We start from the raw sequence: 20,791 nt of genomic DNA, 5'->3' as shown, positions 1-20,791 counted from the left end.
CAGGCTTGAGTGTCCAGACTAATATCACTCCGTAGATATTAGTCTGGAACTTCGGTGTGAAAGATTCATTTCCAAGGGCTGGTTACAAACAGATTCACACGGCACAGCAAATCTTTTTTTGCTGTGGCAGATTCGTCTTGGTTTCCAAACTACGCCAGTAGGGCTTCTACTATCTAGATGTTTTTGTCCACCCGGATTATTCTATTGATTACATTTTTAAAATAATCAAGAAGCATGTTTCGGAAAAAAAGTGTGTAAAATATCAAATTCTATTCGTTTTTATATTCAACTAAATTACTTAAATTACTGATTAACCACTGAAATCCCACTTTATACTTTGGCTGCAAAAAGTGTTAAATAGCCAATCTACAAGCTCACACCCCGTGACATAGGTCTGCTTTTCGCCATTTTTCAGCTTAACTGGACTTCCATTAAAGCTGGACATCTTCCATTTATGCTACTGGATTAAATCGAGTCTTAATCGAGTCTCGATTAATCAACTCAACAAAAAACAAAACCTAATCACACTTTCCTGTAAATCTGTGTGACAATAAAGATTCTGAATAATTACAAATATATATATATATAAAAAAACAAGACGACAGTCTATTCCCAGAACAAAAGACACGAAAAAAAACTTTATTTATCATAGAGCATCCAGAGAAACCAAGTAAGCTTCAAAAAGCAATATATTACATGGTCTCCACCCATAAACCTTCTTTAAAATTCTTTTCCAAAATCATTAACCTCCTGCGCTCTCCAGTATGTACAATTATGATAAACAAGGATAATAAAAGAAAAGGTAAAACAAAGCCAGGCCGCTCCGCTCTGTGTTTGTTAATAATAAAACCACTCTGATTTATGTACAAATGTAAACATGAACAAAAGGTGCAGAAGTTACATCATGATCCTCCCGATGAAACACACACACTCACTCACACACACACACACACACACACACACACACACACACACACGCTTGCATTACTATACTTGATGTATACTAATATACATCACTGACGTCCTATACTTGAGGACATCACCATTTTACAACACTCATTTTAATACAGGCATTTATGACATTTTTAAGACTTTAAAGCCTGAGTTTAAACACTTAAACCCCAGCATCCTTACTGTGGGAAGGCCTTCGCTCACAAGGCGTCGCATTTACTTTCTATAATGTTCTATGTCTGTATACGGTATACTTTTATTTGGCAAATATTAAAGTTGTAAGATTTGGGGGGGAAAATATCTGATACATTTTCTAAAGGAATATAACCATAATTATAACCGTATAAGACCAAACAGAGTTTAATGCTGCACTTTGCAACATCACTGATATCGGCTCCGCGACAGCAGAACACAACCAGGTACAAATCAAGCCTTTACCATAAAGCTACATTTTGTCCTTGTGAGGACAAGAGATTTTTTACTATACTTGAGGCCCTCACAAATATAGTAATACAAGCAAGCACACACACACACCTATTTTTTGTGTCTTTTCCATGTCAAAAGGTCACAGCTAGGTTTCTGTTTTTCGGCAAAAAATGACACCCATAATAAAAGCTCCCAGATGAAATATTTTTCTCCCAGGTTGTTTTTCCGTCTCAGTGTTTCAGTGCTCATATTACTACGGTTTCTGCCGTTTGGGGTTTGTAAGACAAACGCTGTACCCTGCTGCAGCTCCACAGTCTGACCACTGGGTGTCCCCATACCACCACCACCACCACCACCATGACTAGCCAGCTTAATAGGGCTGGGCAAACAACCGGAAATATATCGAAACAGATCCTTAGAACCATCCTTAGTAACCAACTTAATTTCGCTCATGTACTGTAGGTTAATCGGATAATCGAGAAGCAGGTTTTTTTTTTAATGATATATATTTTTCTTAATTTCTTACATATCAACAGGAAAAAATTCAAACAGAATTTTTAGAATAGACTAAATCGATAAGTCTGATTAACCATTTAAGCCCTACATTATACCTCGTCGTACAGCGGTGGTGAGCAAAAATAGTGAAAATAGACGATCTACAAGCTCGTAGATCGATCTACAAGCTTGTAGATCGGCTATCTTCGCTTTAAAGCGGTTCTAATAATGCTGATATGGATGGATTTGAAGTCATCATCGCCCAGCCCACTGCCACTTAGAAGGTAGAAGAAGAACTTTGGCTGAACGTTCTCTTCCACACGTACGGCTGTGGCTCAAACTTCACAGAGAAGAGGAGGAGACAGGAAATGGACAGGCGGGGATAAAGTGCAGATGACATCACGACTCAAAATCCACGATTACATTTTTGTTTCGATTCCAAGGTCACGATTCAATTCAATTATCGATACAAATAAATGTTAACCAGTTAAACCCTATATACTTAGTTGACCGGAGTCCCCCAGGGGTCTATACTAGTCCCCCTTCGTTTTCCGCTCTATATTAAATATATTTTCAGAATGGGCGGTGTGAGCTTGTAGATCTGGTATTTCAGTCACACGTTTGCCCCAGAATAGGGGCGGTAGGGGTGGCTGTTGGGGGGGAAAAAGTACATCATTCTAATCTAGGTGGTTTTGCAGGTTGTGTGTCTGAAACTCAAGCAATAAAGCAGCTGGCATTCAAGCTCGTGATGGCATTTGAATTTTGATTTTAAAATCACAGATTCGATTAGTTTAGTTTTTTGGGGTGACACCCCTACCAGACAGGACGTCAGGCTGCGAGCTGCAGACAGGGGGCGCTGTTTCTTTACAGTCTGTATTGACAAGGACAACCACCCACACTCCGAAGACAAACAATACATCGTCAACATGCTTATGGCAACAACAGAAAAGGCAGGCAGGCTTGCGCATACACATGTGCGCACACACACACACACACACACACACACACACACACACACTGATTCAGCCCTCATAGGACAGCAGACAAACCCACACCCTCAACAAAACAAGAAAAGAAACCCAAACGTCAAAAATCATGAAACAAGTCTGTGATGGTCAGTCCTCAACCGAGTCCTCATTGCGCTGCCCCAAGCCTCCCCCGCGCCTGTAAACGGGCGCATTGATGCTGTGGAAGGCGGGCACCCAGCGGTTGTCGTGGAGGCCCACGTTGCACCCCGGCGTGTCCCTGGAGAGACCGTGGCAGCACATCCAGAAGCCCGGTCCGTACGGGTGAGCCTGGCAGTAGGGCTTGTGGTGCCAGCGGCACAGCGACACATCGCCGCGCCCGTACCGCTTCTTGCACTGCTTGCACGGGTCGTCGCGGTAGCGCGGGTCCGACACCCAGCGCGAGTCGGCGGGCCGGATGCCGTAGCTCCGGATGACCAGGCGGAAGTAGTGGCACGTGCACTGCAGCGCCGCCAGCGAGCACGTGGGCAGCAGGGAGAAGATGTGGACCAGCAGGTGGTGGGGGAGCAGCGTCAGGAACGGCTGGGGGTCCAGCAGACGCTGGATCCTCTGGCGGACCGCCAGGAACTCTTGAGAGACGCTGCGATGCAGCGGGAAGCACGCCACCACTCCGCCTTGCTCCTCGTCATCCTCCGAACTCCTCCTCTCCTCCTCCCTGCCGGATTCAGACTCACACGGCGAGGGGGAGAGGCGACAGTCCGTGGGGGGAAGAGGTGAGGTGGAGCAGGGATCTGTTGGGCCGTGCGTGGCGTGTGTAGAGGCTAGCGTGGCGTGTATAGGACCGTGCGTGGCGTGTGCAGAGGCTTGCGTGGTGTGTGTTGGGGCATGCGCGGAGTGTATAGAGGCGTGCGCGGAGTGTGCGCTGAGAGGGCCTGATGAGAAGAACAACATGCCCGGGGGTGGTTCCTCTGGTCTGGGAGCAGTTAGAAGCTCTGGTTTGAGGGAGCGGACATTGCACTGAGAGTCACTGTGGTCTTCAGGCTGTGGCTGTGCCTGGGAGGAGGTTGGAGGCTCCAGTTCAGGTTCCCGAGGAACTCCCCCGTCCCCGCTGGTGGGTCTGGGACCCCGGACCTCCTCCAGGCAGACCTGGAGCCTCTCAGGGGTCTCCCGGTCCAAACCGTGTTCAGCCTCACTGGGACGGACTGGCACGACTGGGAGCGCAGAGGAGACCACTTCAACCTCTGGCAGCAGCGAAGGTGGTGAGGAGGAGGAGGAGGATGTCAGGGGCGGTGATGAAGGCTGGCCTCTCCGCAGACTGTTGCTCCTGGACAGACCTCCTCCTGATGTTGAATTGCTCCTGGACAGACCTCCTCCTGATGTTGAATTGCTCCTCTTCAGACACTCTGACTCCAGCCTGGCCACCATGTCAGACACCCTGATGACCTCTGATCCCTCCTCCACCTCTGAACCCTCATTAGGAGTAGAGGGAGGCGTGGTAGGAGGTGTAGAAGGAGGCGCAGTGGTAGGCGGTGCAGAAGGAGGCGCAGTAGTGGTAGGAGGAGCAGTAGCAGGTGCGGTAGGAGGAGCAGAAGGAGGTGCTTTGGTTGTACAGCCTGTGTGTGTGTTGACGTTTGCTTTCTGTTCCAACAGTGCCACCATATCCACCACACACACTCCTCCCCCACCATCCTCCTCCTCCTCGCCGCCTGCTTCTCCCCCACTCCCTCGGGCTGCCTGGCTCAAGGGCTCCTCACCCGGGCTGCTGGCGTTGGTGTTGAGGTCTCTCTGCTGGTGATGGAGGTGGTGGCGATTGCTCCCTGATCTCCTTCGTCGTTTGGCGGAGGAGCAGCTCTCCCTGTCCCGCACGCCGCCCTTCACCTTCAGAGACACAGGCCTGGCGGGAGTGGAAACGGGCGTGACCTCCTCGTGTTTCAGGGCGTCTTCCCCCCAACCGTCCGAGCCTCCGATTGGTGGGCTGACGGAGGTGAAGATGGCGATCTTCTGCCGCACGTTGCCTGGTTTGATAACCGCCCAGATGTCCACAGGCCCCTCCCCCTCCACCCCTGTAGCTCCTCCTCCTCCCCCCTTGCGGTACAGCCCTTCCCCTCCCTGGGAGCCTTTAGCCTTGCGTCTCCAGGCGTCTCCATGGCAACCCGATCCGTTAGCGTTGTGGTTGTTGCCGTGGTGAAGTGTGTTTGCCGATATGACCGTCAACGGGGAGCGCCCCCTGACCCCAGCCACGCCCCCCACCACTCCTGGGTTGCCACAGTTAACGCTGCGGGTGCCAGGTTCCAACCTCACCTCCGACCTCACCAGCTTAGGACACGACTTCATATGCATGATAGGCCTGAGAGAGAGACACAGAGAGGAGAAAACATGTTATTATGAAGGAATAATAATTATAGGGCTGTCATGATCGTAGACTTTACCTTGACGATTCATTGTCATACAAATAATTGCGATTAATGATTTAATTATGTTTTTTGCCATTAACTCATTCAGTGCCTGACTTATTTCTGGCAGTTTGGCTCTGAGTGCCAGAGCCAAAAATACCTTGTAAAAAAAAAGGTTAGGAAGCGAGATACAGCCTTTTTCAGTAAGATGTTAAACAAGAAGTGAATGGAGCAGCAAATCTTCAAATCATGATATCTTGGGTTCTGAACATTTTTTTTCAAAACGTTTTTTCATGACGTCGGCGACGTCATTGGCACTCTGGGCTTATAAAAATGTGACGTCAATGGCACTGAATGAGTTAAACATTGGAAGATATAAATTAAAAATCGGGTTGTCTTTTAGGCTTTGCAAACAGGGTGCACAGGGCAGATGACAAATAACTTCAGTATACAGTAGAAAGAAATGACTGACATTGACCGGCAACATTAGGCCTAATCAAAATGAATATGTACGATGGCCAAAATAGGCCATTATATAATAAAAAGGCTAATGGAAATAGCCGCTATAAAAGCTCAGTTCGTAGACCTACCATTTCCACTGTTTTTGAAAATATTTGAAAATCTACGAACATTTGAATTCATACTAATAATGGAAACGATCCTTCTGATTATGCAATACGATGTCGGTGTCTCAAGTGGCGTGAAACTTTTCTGGGCCAAATTAAACTGTTGGTGTCAGTATGAATGACAGACGCTGGCAGCTGATCCAGCTGTGCCGCCGTAATAACAAACGGGTGTCGTTTCAGAGCGCTGGTCGCGACCAGTGCTCCCAGGCAACTGTGGCAACCCAGGAGTGGTGGTGCTCTAACATTTTCAAAATTAAAAAGAAATTTCCAAAAAGATGAATTCATGTATATAAAAAAAATACTTACAAAACTACAAAACAAATTATATGATTTTTTTAAAGAAAAGTAGTGAAAATAGCAGATCTACAAGCTCACAACGTGTCGTGATGAGACACGTTGTGAGCTTGTAGATCGGCTCACTAGTATGGGTCCCGGTGAGACGACACATTTCTCTTTTGGGGTTTGGGAACCACTGTTTTAGAGGAAAGGACGCCCGATTTCTCTTAAGAACGTTATTTCCTTGTTTCCTCTCTCCTTGCATCTCTCCATGGAAAGAAAAGACAGTTAAAGAACAACCGCCGTTAAAAGATCACAGAGACATTGACAAATAATCGGCGATCATCTCTTCAGAGATCGTCAACATCTATAGGAGTCTACAATACAGTATTGATACAGAGGTTGTGCTGGCATACAGTGGTAATAGAAGTTGTAGTTTGGTTGTTGTTCCATAGTGATCTACGCGTCAGTGAGATCACACCACTCAGCTAGCATTAGAATATCTACTGAGGTAATATGGTGTGTGTGTGTGTGTGTGTGTGTGTGTGTGTGTGTGTGTGTGTGTGTGTGTGTGTGTGTGTGTGTCTCTCTCTCTCTCTCCGAGTGGCAGGTCTGCAGAACCTCGTGTTCTGCATTTCACCTCCAGGCGTGTGTGTGTGTGTGTGTGTGTGTGTGTGTGTGTGTGTGTGTGTGTGTGTGTGTGTGTGTGTGTGTGTGTCGGTGTGTCGGTGCGAGCCTGTACATGTGGTTGAACATGTTGGCATAAACACACAGGGAGTCATACCAAAGACATGAGGAGAGGAGAGAGCGAGACAGAGAGAAAGAGAGAGGACAGAGAGAGAGGAGAGAGAAAAGAAAATAAAGGAGACAGAAAGAGAGAGAGTGAGACAAGACATCAGGAATGCGTTTTATAACTGGGGAAAACTAATGTTTGGTACACAATAGAGCGTAGAGGTTCCCAACCTTTTTTGAGCTCTGGAACACTAGCATAATTTGAACAATTCTCAATAGGACCGCCCCACCCCAGCTCCCCACAACAATATATACAATATATCTAGTATACAACACAGTTATTTCTATTTAATTAATATTTAACTTTAAGGACCTTAAAAGCTGGATGCTGCCGGCGTCGCACACTGCATGCAACCAATGTCAAGCCAGTCAATATTTAATTCCAAGCATTTATCCCAACACTACAACCATTAGGTAAAAAAAAGATAGCATATACTTATACACATTTTCCCATGGACCAACTGTAATGACATGGTCCACTCCACGGACGATTATTGGTACCAGTCATTGTCATTTATTTGTATATTCAAGCTATTTATCATATATCTAGCCGGTAGGCCTGACACAATTATTACATAATCGTCTAATCTCAATTATTTGAGATAGTCGCAATTCTTTTAGCATAATAATCATAATCGTTTCCATGTTGAAAAATGTTCACACATTTTCAAATACAAGCTTACAACGCGTCACTTCATGATGCATTGTAAGCATGCTAAGCAGCTATTTTTTGATTTATAGAGTTATTAAATATGTCAATCATTTCTTTGTATATTTCAGTTGTTTGTCATATCAAAGGCTTCATATGTTCCAATGTTCAATGCCAAACACACAATTAAATCGTTAATCGCAGTTATTTGAGTGACAATTAATTGTCAACTTAAATTTGTAATCGTGCCAGCCCTACTACCCGGTGCAATTTTAGTTTTAAAAGCCTAAAGAGGCAAACAGAGATATAATTTATATTTATATGTTCCAATGATCAATGCCAAAAACACACATTTGTACGAAAATCCTTGTCGATAACCTGGCGGTTGATTGGTTAGTATAATGTGGATGTAGGTGGGCCTTACCTCCAGGCTGACTGTTGATTGGTTAGTGGTGGTGACGCTCTGGGTTGATTGACAGTTTCACATCTCTCATGCATTCACTCCTCCCTCCCTGACAGAAGAAAAAACAACAACCTCTCCTTCTCTTCCTCCAGGACAGGCTGGGTGTTGATCAGTTGACCCTCAGGGTTCAGGGATTCAGACAACCTGCAGAACACCACAACAACACACACACTTACATAGGGTTGGGATACGGAACCGGAGGAATCGGTAGGAACCGCATCCAACATTGAGGAACCGGAATCGGCTTCGTCACATTTGGAACCGGTTTTATCACACCGTCAGAGCTGGTTATGTGGACTTCACGTCTGCTATACAATTGCAATTACCGGTGGTTCTCAAACTTTTTAATTTCAAGGACCACCATACAGACCTGTAAGGGTTCATTTGGAACCCCCCTATAGGAATCGTTGAAGGGAACCGTTAAGGAATCGGACCATTAAGAGGAAATCGTTAAAATGCTAAAGGATCCCTCCCAACCCTACGCATTACATAGGGTGATGCAGCATTAGAGGGGCCAAGAGTTCATGTAACTGATCTATTTAATCAATTATTAAATGATCCATGTTGAAATGTTGCATTTTTGTTCTTTTCAAATTGTTTTTGAGATATAGAAAATAGCCGATCTTCATGCTCAAAAAGTGTCGCGTCGTGAGCTTGTTAGGTCAGCTATTGTAGGTAGTTATTATTCATTTTTTTGGAAAACTTTTTTTTTTATTAATTGAAAATCGACACATTTAATCGAGTAAATTCTTAACAGCATTTAATCTATTTTTCTATTATAGATACATTTTTAACATCCCTAGCATGGTTTCATGCAGATATACAAGTTTCCAGTAGGGTTTACCTACACCTGTTATACAGTAACTGATTCTGGGTGCAGATGCAGTCTTCTAATAAACAATGCATTCTTATTACCCGATTTATTATGCCTGCTGATGCACATATTAGTTCAAACAACTTAAATGTAGTATTTTTCCAACTTGATGGCCCTTTTTGAAAGCTTCTTCAGAAAACACTGAAGAAGCTTCACATACAAACATAATACATTATAAAAGATTGTCTAAAAAAAGATATATTATTGATACGATATTGCATCTTTAAGGACAATACCGATATGACGTTTAATCGTGCATCCCTATATGAAAGTATTACTATTAATATGATTACTGTTGTTGAACTGTGTTGAACATGGAACTGTGTTGGACATGGAAATCACACACATGCGCGAGTGAAGTTGTAGCGTATGAACTAAGTTATACACACACAAATGTTGTCATGATGTGTCGTTCTTTCCATTACACAAACACATACTTTGTCTTTCACTACGAGAACTGACTGACTGAGTGTGTGTGGCTTGTACACAACAACAGAACGTGATGCTGACCGTTTCACCCACACAGCTGTTAAAACCCTTCTCCTATTACACACACACACACCTTGCCAGTACAGGGTCCCCACACATTTTTAGCAATGAATTTCCAAAACTTTTCCAAAACTTTTCCAGAATATTTAGCCCAATTTCCAGGCCTATATAACAATCATTCAGCGCAATAATGTGTCTCTTAGGCCTACTCCTATGCAGAATGCCCAAAGATAGGCAGTGTAGCAAAAATAAAGTTTGAGACATACATTAGGCAGCCGTCACAAAGCCCGTTCGGCGAAAAACTACTTATGTTACATATTTCGGCAGTGGGCGGCAGTGGCTCACGGGTAGAGTGGCCCGGTAGAGTGAACTGGAAAACCGCAAGGTTCCCTGTTCGATCCCGGGCTGGGGCGCTCCCCTAGAGTTAGTGTCGAAGTGTCCTTGAGCAAGACGCTGAACCCCTAATTGCTCCCGATGAGCAGGTTGGTGCCTTGCATGGTTTCCTCCGCCATCGGTGTATGAATGTGTGTGTGAATGGGTTAATGGCACAATCAATGTTAAGCGCTTCGGATAGAAGCGCTATATAAATGCACCATTTACCATTTATATTTCGTGTAATATTATTCATGTTTATGAAAATGTTTTGTTTTAACAAAATCAATAGCCAAAAACAATGCATAGCCAAATATTTTTCCAGGACCCTTGATAAATTCCAGGACCTTTGATGATGTTTGATCAATTTCAAACCTTTTCCAGTACTGGATTTTTTTATTTTTTATTTCAAAATATTTCCAGGAATTTCATGACCGTGGGGACCCTGCCAGTATTAGGTGTGTGTTTGTTGGACTGAGTAAGTGGCAGTGAGAGAATGCGTGTGTGTGTGGCGCTAGTCTTGTGACGAGCCAATAAGCATTTGGGATTCTTCTCATGTCTATATATGGCAGAGCGTAATCAATATGCTTGGAATGCACGCCATATTGCCTGTGTGTGTGTGTGCGTGCGCACGCGCTGCTGTACATACAAGTCTAGAGAATTCAACACCTACTCTACTAGTTCTTGCTACCCAGTGCCTATCCGTTTAGACTATTTTGGTATCGTATTTAATGTTTAAAGCAATAAAAACTGCGTGCCTGCATGGCCTACAGCAAGCGGCAGCGCAATGCGCACACGGCCATATAATTTAGCTTCAACTAGGCTAATTTCTGTTTGAGTAGCCTACTGTAGGATAGGCTACTCACAACACGAGCCATGCGCATCCACAAAGTAATCCAACGTTTCATCATCAACCATCATTTAAAATGAATAAAATGGCCAATCTATCATAAATCAATCATCATAAATCCATCGTCCCATGAAAATAGTTGGAGAATGAGCAGTCCGGTTTGCAAGTGAAACCATAGAACACCACAGAGGTTTGCTTCAGTGATTTTACAGATCTTACTCGCCTTAACCCATTGAGACCTCCCGGTCTCAAAAATAGCAGATCTACAAGCTCATAGATACGAGCATGTAGATCTGCTATTTTTTCTATATCATTTTTTTTTTGTTTCAGAGAAAATATGATAGCTGACAGCTGGTGTTTGAATGAGACGAGTCATGCACAGTCACACGCTTTCCAGTCTTTCCAACGCTTACCACAGCCGACGTCGGTGCGGTGGAGAGCAACCTTTAGTAGGCCTGTAGCCATGACACCAAGAGACAGCAAATAGTAGGGAAGTAACGATAGTCAATTTTGCGACATTGTGATAAATATTATCACGGTCCATTTGTGTCTGAACAGCAGCAGAGGACCCAGTGTTCACAGCAATCATATGTGCAGATTCACAGATCTTTAAAACATCCCTCTTGCTAGAAATCTAATATTTTAAAGATCACTGTGAAAATATCTGCACAGTTGATCCCTGTGAACACAGGCTAGAGACTGAGATGTGCTGATGTCAGTGTTGCCAGATTTTGCGTGAGAAAGAAGCAACCAGGTCTATAAAAAAACGCCCCAAACAAGCGCCTATGGCAGGTCAGTTAAACTTGATTGTCTAATGTTGAAGCAGTGTAGAGCAGTGGTTCTAAAACACTTTTATGTCAAGGACCCCAAAATTCATATTTGGCCACAGACCCCCATCAGAAAAGATTTTGGTGCTGTCTATTTTCAAATAGCTTAAGTATATATATATATATAGGGTTTAAGTGGTTAACACCTTTGCAGCAACTCTCTCGCTGATCGCGGGTTATTTTGCTAAACAACTAACCCGTTGTTGTTGGCCGTTTGGCTGAGCGATATAGCCTAGCCATTTAGCTTAGTGACTAACTCAGTTTCCACCCATTCACGGTCTTCCCTCCCGGCTTGGCAAAGTATAAAATTCGATTACAGCCATACTTTAAGTCAAACATTGTAACCAGCACTGTACCAAGAGACCAAAGCTAAAGTGACACAAGAGCCTCAAACAAGCAGAGTGCATCTCATTAACCACAGATGGGTGAACTTCATGGACTACTCAGAGCTATATTACAGTCAGAGCTCATGTAATGACATGAGAATGGTAAATGCAAAGTTGTTGAATTGTTTTCATTTTTTAAATATACATTATGATAAATATCACGTTGTGGACTCGTTACCGTGATATTATCGTATGAGTTTTTTGGTATCATTACATGATCACGACCAGATACAGTATTGGTAGATAGCCATCACTCACACAGTAAACACCGACTCATATACGGTCCAACACCTAACTGCACCCTACAAGAGAATAAAACTAAACAATAGGCTGTGACCTAGAAGCGGGCATGAAAAAGGGAACTAGGACAGAAAGTAGTGGAAGTGGATAGAAGGAGAAGAGGCAGTCACAGCTCAGTTTTAAACCACACTCATGACAATACTTTACGTAGCCCATGTAATCAAACACTCTAAAGAGATAATTAACTCCAACTAATTCCAACTCCCAACTAAATCCAATGAACTCCAACCGACTCCAAGTTCTCCAACTAACTTCAACTAAATCCAATTCCAACTAATCCAACCATTTCAAACAAACAAACTCAAACTAGATCCAATTAACGCCAACTAGCTGAAATCAACTCAACTCAATTAATTCCAAACAACTACAACTACCTCCAACCAGCTGAATCCCCCCCCCCCCCCCCTGATCTACTGATTTTCAAAATCAAACTGTGGGCCAGTGCTTCTCAAACTTTTTCAAGTGAAGGACCCCCAAATTGATATGCATACATAATCAATCATCATGTACATTAATACATGCCAATACCATTTTGAAAAACGCATTTTAGGCCCTGTAGATCATAGGTTTCACAATCTCCAGTGTAATCTCCCTACCTACAGTATCCTGTTGTCGAATTCCGTAATACTAATAATCTAATCTTCAAATCTTCTTTTATGGGGTCCCTGGCAGAATATCTTTTAAAAATAGGCTTCTGTGGCCTAATAAATGTCAATTTGGGGGTCCTTGACATACACATATTTAAGAAGCACTGTCCTAAAACCACTTGTCCTATATACTGTAAAAAAATGAAGTGGGTTTAAAAAAACACTGTCCTACATACTGTACTCTGATTTCTGCTTTACAAGCTCACTGTGTGTGTGTGTGTGTGTGTGTGTGTGTGTGTGTGTGTGTGTGTGTGTGTGTGTGTGTGTGTGTGTGTGGAACAAAGCTTCTTTTACAAAGTAGTCAAACAGGATCTTTACATTTTGACTGGGGAAACCCAGCTGTCAAAAACACACAGTTGGGGTTTTCACCTGAACACACACAAAAACCACATAAACCTTAAACCTGACCTGTGAAAAATCTACAAAGTCATGTGACCATTGGCTCCACCCGGCTGACAACAAACATACCTCCACATGTCTCTACAAGATGAAGTGAGCTGGGCGGAACAACCGACTGAGCTGTCGACATGTCTCCACAATGGAACAATGGATCTCCAATGTCCTCTAGGAAAAACTATTCATCCATCTATTCTAAAGCATTGATTCAATGATTTTCAACCTTTCACACTCCAAGGAGCCCCAGTAGTCTGACATGCATTAGGCCACAGAGTAGACCCCCCCCATCATCTCTGGTAACCCAAACTACACAATAAAATCCTCTGTCTAAATTCAACTGTGAGAGTATAAAAGAATGGACCCCTACGGGTCGAACTGGTTCCATTTGTATCATCTCAAAGTTACAGAGCTGTAAGGGTCCAATTCAACTACATGATTTAATTGTCCAGGATTATTCCTTTTCAAATGTTAAATATACATTCATAATTATAAACATACAGCCATTTTTCTTTTTTTTGCACGCCACCCTTGTGCGCCCACGACTAAATAAAATAAATAAATGTAATTGGAAGTCAATTTAATGGTTTTGTTTCGTGCAACTATCCATTATGTTCTTAGTGATCGCTCTATTGATTACTTTTGAATAGATAATTAATCATTAACTTTTTTTATGTAAACAAATCAATGTAAAGAAAAAATAATGCATTGCCTGATACCCGGAACTGGAGCAAAAACTAGAGAAACAAGAGAGTGTGTGTGTGTGGGGCGGGGGGGGGACTGAAAGGGAGAGCTAACCCACCCAGAAACATCTGGTTAGGTTGAATCAGTCACGTCATAACATTACATCATTAGCATTACACACACAGTATTAGGTGGCAGTCAGCCATCATTGAAATAGTGGAGATAACAGGGTGATTTAATCACAGGCCCGAGTTCAGTTTGCCTAAAAGTCGATTTACAACTAAATAGAACGCCGTCAGTGCTCCACACACACACACGCCGTCACAGTGCTCCACACACACACACACACACACACACACCGTCAGTGCTCCCCACACACACACACACACACACACACACACACACACACACAGATGTGTTCGCCTGAGGACAACACATGATAACCCTAGAAGACAGATGTCTCTCCATCAGGGCAAAAAAAACTATTAAATTATCTGTCAGCACTACAGTACATAATGAAGGTATAATATATATATATATATATAAAATAAATATATATATTTTTTACCCATCATTTCATTTTAGATCTGCTATTTTTGATATTTATAAGAAAACGATTACGTGAAATCAAAAATGGTTCATTGTCTGTGGGTGTTATAAATATCATTTGAACCAATGAAGTAATTAAGTGCTTGTGACTAAATAACTACATTGGATCCATTGGAACACAGGTCATTTTTTCCCCCTTTCCTGAAAAGTAACGGTTTTGGACATGACCAAAACCATTTATGACATATGACACACAGACAAGGTCAGAGAGAGAAGGATGAGGCTGGCAGGGCACTGACAGTGTCTGGCACCCAGAACTGGTCTGGTGGCAAAGCAAACTGACACTGTCGGAGCCAACCCAAGGTGCAGCTAGAAGGGGGAAGAGACGCACCACCAACATAGACACACAGTGGCGTTAGGCCTCTCACAATTATTACATAATCATCTAAACGCAATTATTTGAGATAGTCGCAATTATCTTTGCATAATCGTCATATCGTTTCCATGTTGAAAGAATTTCACACATTTTCAAATATTTAAAAAAGGCAGAAACAGCAGATCTACAAGATTACAACACGTCGTCGTTGTAGGCTTGTAGATCAGCTATTTCTGCCTTCTACAGCTATTTCAGAAGATCTACAAGCTTGCTATTTCTGCCATTTTTAAAAATGGCAAAAATGGCAAAATGCAAGTATAAAAAATATTACATGTATAAAAAAAATATGAAATGGGTCAATAATTTCTTTGTATATTTCAGTTATTTGTCATATCTGCCCTGTGCAATTTTTGATTACAAAGCCTAAAAGGCTTCATATGTTCCAATGTTCAATGCCAAATACACAATTAAATAGTTAATCACAATTATTTGAGTGACAATTAATCCTAAATAGTCCTAAGTGGCGTGACAGCGGAGCTAGCAACACTGCAGAGCTCAAGAGCCTGATGCTAGATGGGAAGGTGTGGAGTGAGTCCCGAGATGGTGTCGGCTGATCCGCACTCTCGCATCGCATCTTCACAACAAGACAAGCTCAACTGGCAAAAACCTGCAGAAAGAATTGCAATACTTCCAAGTGCTTAGTCACAAGCACTTGTTAATAACTTCATTGGTTCAAATGATATTTATAAAACCCACAGACAATTAACCATTTTTGATTTCACGTGATTCTTTTCTTCTAAATATCAAAAATAGCTACAAGCTCACATCACGTCGCATCGAGTTGTGAGCTTGTAGATCGGCAATTTTTGCTACTTTGGTGTGATGCCGTGAAGTAGGGCATCCATTTATGAAAAAAACAGAAAAGTTGAAATATGGAGAGCTACAAGGTTTCTGCTCGAAAGCGACAATATAGGAGCTTTAATCCATGATGTGGTGCTTGCTTTGTCTCCATGCTAAAGTTGCTGCTTGACAAATCTGATGACTCATCATCATGAATTAGGAACAGCTGCGTTATGTTAGTGGTGTGTGACGTTATCATCACTGCACAAAAACAAGCCTCCACTTAACCAATTCCAACCTGGCGTCAATATATAGGTGAAAACTGTCTCAAAGATTGCAAAAGTAGCAGATCTACAAGCTCTCAACAACGCATCGCGACACGTGACCCGACACGGACAGATGACATCAGTGAGCCAACCACTCAAACGCAAGTCAAATGAACTAGTTAATCGATTATGAAAAATCATTGATAATCGATTTACTATCCCCATTTTGGGCATGTTATTGTAACATATTCAAAAATAGTGGTAATAGTCAATATACAAGCTCATCATTGAGCTTGTAGATCAATCAATCAATCAATCTACAAGCTCAGATAGTCAACCTGAGCTTGTAGACGGTTTCATCACCGTTGTGTGATGAAATATAAAATAATGATTTGTTGACATCCACTTAGTTATTATATAAAAAACACCCTTCTCGATAATTTGATTAAACAAATAAAACCGGGAAAGCATCTGTCATTTTAGATTTTAGCTATACATCATCTCTGTCGGGTGGAAACCTCATACAGTATGTCCAAAACTGTTACTTTTCAGGATTCAAATTAAAAAAGTAGCAGATCTACATTACAAGCTCAAAAAGAGTCGCGAAAGTTCCGAGCTTGTGGATCTGATCTGACTGCTACTTTTGATACTTGTGTGTGACGCTGCAGTATGATCAAGTAGAGCATTAATTTACGTAGGAATTAATGATCACTAAGATGATAATCGATAGTTGCAGCCCTAAAAATAATTACACACCAGCTTTTGATCTTCACATTCACGCAATAACACTTAATGTCACCCAGTAGTGGTCCGACCAGACCACCATATGTCTCAATAGAAAAGCAGGGAGACCAAATACAACCACCACAGCTAGTTAGTTATATTGTTTTAACATGATACCCTACCAAATAGTTTAAGTAACGTTTCATTCTCACACAAGTTATGAATTGCAGCTTTTAGCTCTTTTCAAGTCCAGCATTTGGATGCAAGTGAGGATTCCCACCCCGGCAGAGAGGACGCCCCAGGCCAGTACAACGTGCAGCAGTCTCTCTTGGAGACTGTTGCTATTTAATGGGTGTGACCAGCAGCGCGAGCCTCAGACAGTTCTTCTCACACTATGACACAATTCTTCACTGAAAACAATACTGATCAAATTCTGTGTCTCAGGCACTAATCATTTCACACAATGCCACAAGAACTCCATTCACACACTAATCACATGAACCATCTCTCCACTGACGCAAACACTGAGGAGACCCTGCCGCCCACAACACCTGGCTCAGGTGCCACTGTTTCCACCATCTTAAAGCTCGTCATCATTGCTATAGATTTAAGAGTAGTGTATTGTTCAATAAGAGGCATCTCACCTCTTGTTTAATAAAGTAAACAAGATAAATGTTAAAGTCAGGATACCAATTTTATTCAATCAGTAGAGAGAGAACCCCACAAAAAAATATGTATCAGCTTAAATTTGAAAGTGATCCAGTTCCAGTTTTCGCTGCAATTGTTTCCCCCACCCATCAGTTTCAATTTCACTTGTTTATATGCTGCATCAGTGTATCCTGTGTGAGCTTTCTCTCCTAATTGGATAAAATCTGTATCCTTCCTGGCCTGAAAGTGTATTTTCGGTATACAAAAGAGCTGGAAAGATGGAGAGACCCGTTTCTGAACAAACACTCTAGGGCTACTCAATGTGATGCCAGCAGGCCGCATGCGCCCCATGCATCACATTATTAGTTTTAGGCTAAGGCCCTTGATCACAGTTGTATTTTGCAATGTGGCCCCTGAGCAATGTTAAGTTGAGTAGCCGTGCTCTAATGATTGCTATATGAATATAGAACTTTAACACACTTACGTATCTTAACAAAATAATGCAGATCTCAGACTTCATGTGGCCAGCCTGTGACATCAGTCATCTATGACAAATCTATGACATATGACAACAAATCTCGTTGGTTTCAGAGTGATCACAGCCCCACTGACTTCCATTATAAAATCGAATGTTTCCGAAGGTATAAAACACATCAGGAAAATGTGTGGAGGTGACAGTGTGCATACAAAGCTTGGCGTTGATCAGTCCAGCGGTTTGCGAGATCAGCTCCAGAGACACACACACACACACACACACACACACAGCCTCTTGGTAGAGCCACACCGTAAAAACATCAATCACAACCCCCACTTCCAATGCTCTCTGACAGACAGACTGAAGAGCCTGTACGCTGAAAAGGAGGAAATATCACGTCTAAAAACACATTTCACACATTCCTCATATACTGAGGTTCACACCAGGCAGGCTGCATTGCTCGCTACTGAGTATTTGTAATCTTTCTACATGTAAAAACAAACAGGAGAAGGCAACTTATTTCATTTGGGTACAACCATATACCATTTATGGGACTTGGGAGGATCTAATTTGCACTCTTAAACACACTGCTGTGCTACAATTCAACTGAACAATTCCCTGTGGTCACATAACAGTGGTTCTCTAAGTGGGGTGGGACCCCAATTACACTCTAAAATCCTCATTGTTAATCTAACTGTACAAATGAGTGTACAAATGAGAGGGTCCAAAAACGGGTCCATTTAGTTAGTTTGTATACTGTCAAAGTTACGGGCCTGTTAACTCCTCAAGGACCCCTGGGGGGGGGTCCTCTGACCCCACGTTGAGAACCAGTGTTCTGAGGGGTCCCCAGATAAATGCAGAACCATTTAATTTCACCATTATATAACCGGCTATAAGCTATAGACGCTCAATGAGAGAATGTACAAGTACTCATTTTCAGATCATAGGTTTCCCTGACTCTCCACTGTTATCTCCCCCACATACAGTATAGACCGCTGTGGAATTCTGCACTACTGTAATCTAACAACCAATAACACTCTCTTCGGCCAGGGCAGAATGTTTTTTTCAAATGGGGGTCAACGCCAATAAGTATCAATTTGGGGGAGGGGGTCCGTGACATGAACACAAATACAAAAGCAGTATCGCCAATAAAACTACGGGCTAAAAGCCACAGAGAATGTATCTTCCTCAGTGACATTAGGCTATGTATGTGTGGCTTCTTGCAGACACAGAATGCAGCTGTCAGGTCCAGACAGAACCAGGGCCTCTTTCGGTATGTCTGCCTGTCTGTCTGTCTACCCTTTGACTACCTTTCTGTAAGAACACGCTTTCACTCCGCTGTTGCCAATGTTCCAAATCCTAAAAAACCAACACATAATGTAGATGTTAGTTAGCAGTTCAAACCCAGACAGCACAACCATGATTGAACCAAACCCACACAACCCCCCACATCATCACAGGTTAGCTACCCAGGCTTGTTTGCTTGGCCTGCTCTCATCTAGGCCAAAATGGGACTTAGGGTTGACATGACATTGGCCTCATCATGACAACTAGAAAAGACCCAGGCGACATCCTGAGAGCTTGGCTTGATCAAATAAAAACATTCATTTGTGTTTGTGTTTCATTTAGTTTCACCACAAATTAAGGCAAAACAAGACTCAACCTGGCCTTATTTGGCTAAATAAGAGCTATTTGACAATAAGACAATTCTTTACTAGTGACACAGGCACGGGTAGAAACGTTATTATGTTGGTTGATTCAACGGTCAAATATACAGCAGCCTAAATGGCTTAAGTTGTCTAAACTTAAAGCTAAACTTCTGTGCTGCAACGTTACTAGCATCGATGCTAACTAGCATGCTAAGCACTGAGGGCCATTGAAAGTGACGGCAGAACATGCTAACCATATTAGCCTCGGTGGCTAGCCGGGGTACTGACCCGGGTAGAATGACTCCGACACAGACAAGTTTACAAGCTACACAAACCATTCAGTTTCACCTCGCGTCTCACGACTTGGAGGTTGTTATAGCGTCAAAAGAAACAACAGAATACTCAACACCACAAGTACAATAAACAAGGATGTGCCCGTCACGTCAAAAGCAAGCGCCATCTAGCGTTACGGGGTTCGGGTGTACCGTGTTATTATGATCCGCTGTTTTCGCCATTTGGGGAAACACTGAATACTGAAAAAATACCTATAATTATTTTTTCATTTTATTTATTTAGAGAAAATAACGTGGTTTAAGAATAAATGTATACATGTTGTAGTTAATGTTTGTTCTTCCGACTACGTGCATTGACGTCACCGACGTGTCCATGACATCTTCAGCCTGGAATGGAAAAAAAAGAAAAACCAACCTGAGAGCAGAAGTCTAGAAATGTCTTGGCGTTTCTAAATCCTCTCCTGGTGGAAAAGCGTGCAAACAGCGTGTTTTTTCTCCTCCCCTCGGCCTTTGGAACACATGTAGCCGTCGATTCGTCACTATTAAACTTGAGTTGCATGTGAAATTACACTATTTAATTGGCTTCCTTCCTTTGCGGCTTCGAGAGAGTCGCCTGCCTGCTTGTACTGTAGTATAATAAGTGTACTCACTACTACTCCTACCTAGTGTTGCCAGGTTTTGTGAGAGAGATAAGCAACCAGGTCTATGAAAACAAGCCCAAAATAACATATATTGGCTATTTTCAAAAGAAATCTTGAAGACAATTTGAACATTTTGGAATATTTTTTGAAACATTTTAACAACACAAATCTTGTATGGGGGTCCCTGGCATAAAATGTTTTCAGATGGGGGTCTGCAGACAAATATATATTAATTTGGGGGTCCTTGACTTGAAAATGAAACACTGGTTTAAACATCATTAGTTAACAAGCCCAAATAAGCATCTACACTTTAGAAACAAGCCCAAATAAGCAACTACACTTTAGAAACAAGCCCAAATAAGCAACTACACTTTAGAAACAAGCCCAAATAAGCAACTACACTTTAGAAACAAGCCCAAATAATCATCTACACTTTAGAAACAAGCCCAAATAATCAACTACACTTTAGAAAC

General features: G+C 42.5%; 1 protein-coding gene across 2 annotated transcripts; it reads right to left on the bottom strand.

The window, feature by feature from the left end:
• Window positions 1–615: 615 nt before the first annotated feature.
• On the bottom strand, window positions 616–20,317 carry fbxo34 (F-box protein 34). 2 transcript variants are annotated; one of them, XM_084045838.1, is made up of 3 exons: window positions 20,093–20,317; window positions 7,998–8,180; window positions 616–5,184 (listed from the first exon to the last, which is right to left on the bottom strand). In XM_084045838.1, exons 2-3 carry the CDS (start codon window positions 8,069–8,071, stop codon window positions 2,988–2,990), a joined length of 2,271 nt encoding a protein of 756 aa, XP_083901964.1. In that variant the 5' UTR covers window positions 8,072–8,180; window positions 20,093–20,317; the 3' UTR covers window positions 616–2,987. The 2 variants fall into 2 exon arrangements, with proteins under 2 accessions (XP_083901964.1, XP_083901965.1); XM_084045839.1 differs by lacking the exon at window positions 20,093–20,317 and adding an exon at window positions 19,046–19,069.
• Between the last annotated feature and the right edge of the window lie 474 nt (window positions 20,318–20,791).

This window comes from Gymnoscopelus microlampas (assembly GCF_963454915.1).
Source record: "Gymnoscopelus microlampas genome assembly, chromosome: 20".
Taxonomy (NCBI): domain Eukaryota; kingdom Metazoa; phylum Chordata; class Actinopteri; order Myctophiformes; family Myctophidae; genus Gymnoscopelus; species Gymnoscopelus microlampas.
The sequence above is the reverse complement of the archived record's forward strand: the minus strand, read 5'-3'. Positions and strand labels throughout refer to the sequence as shown.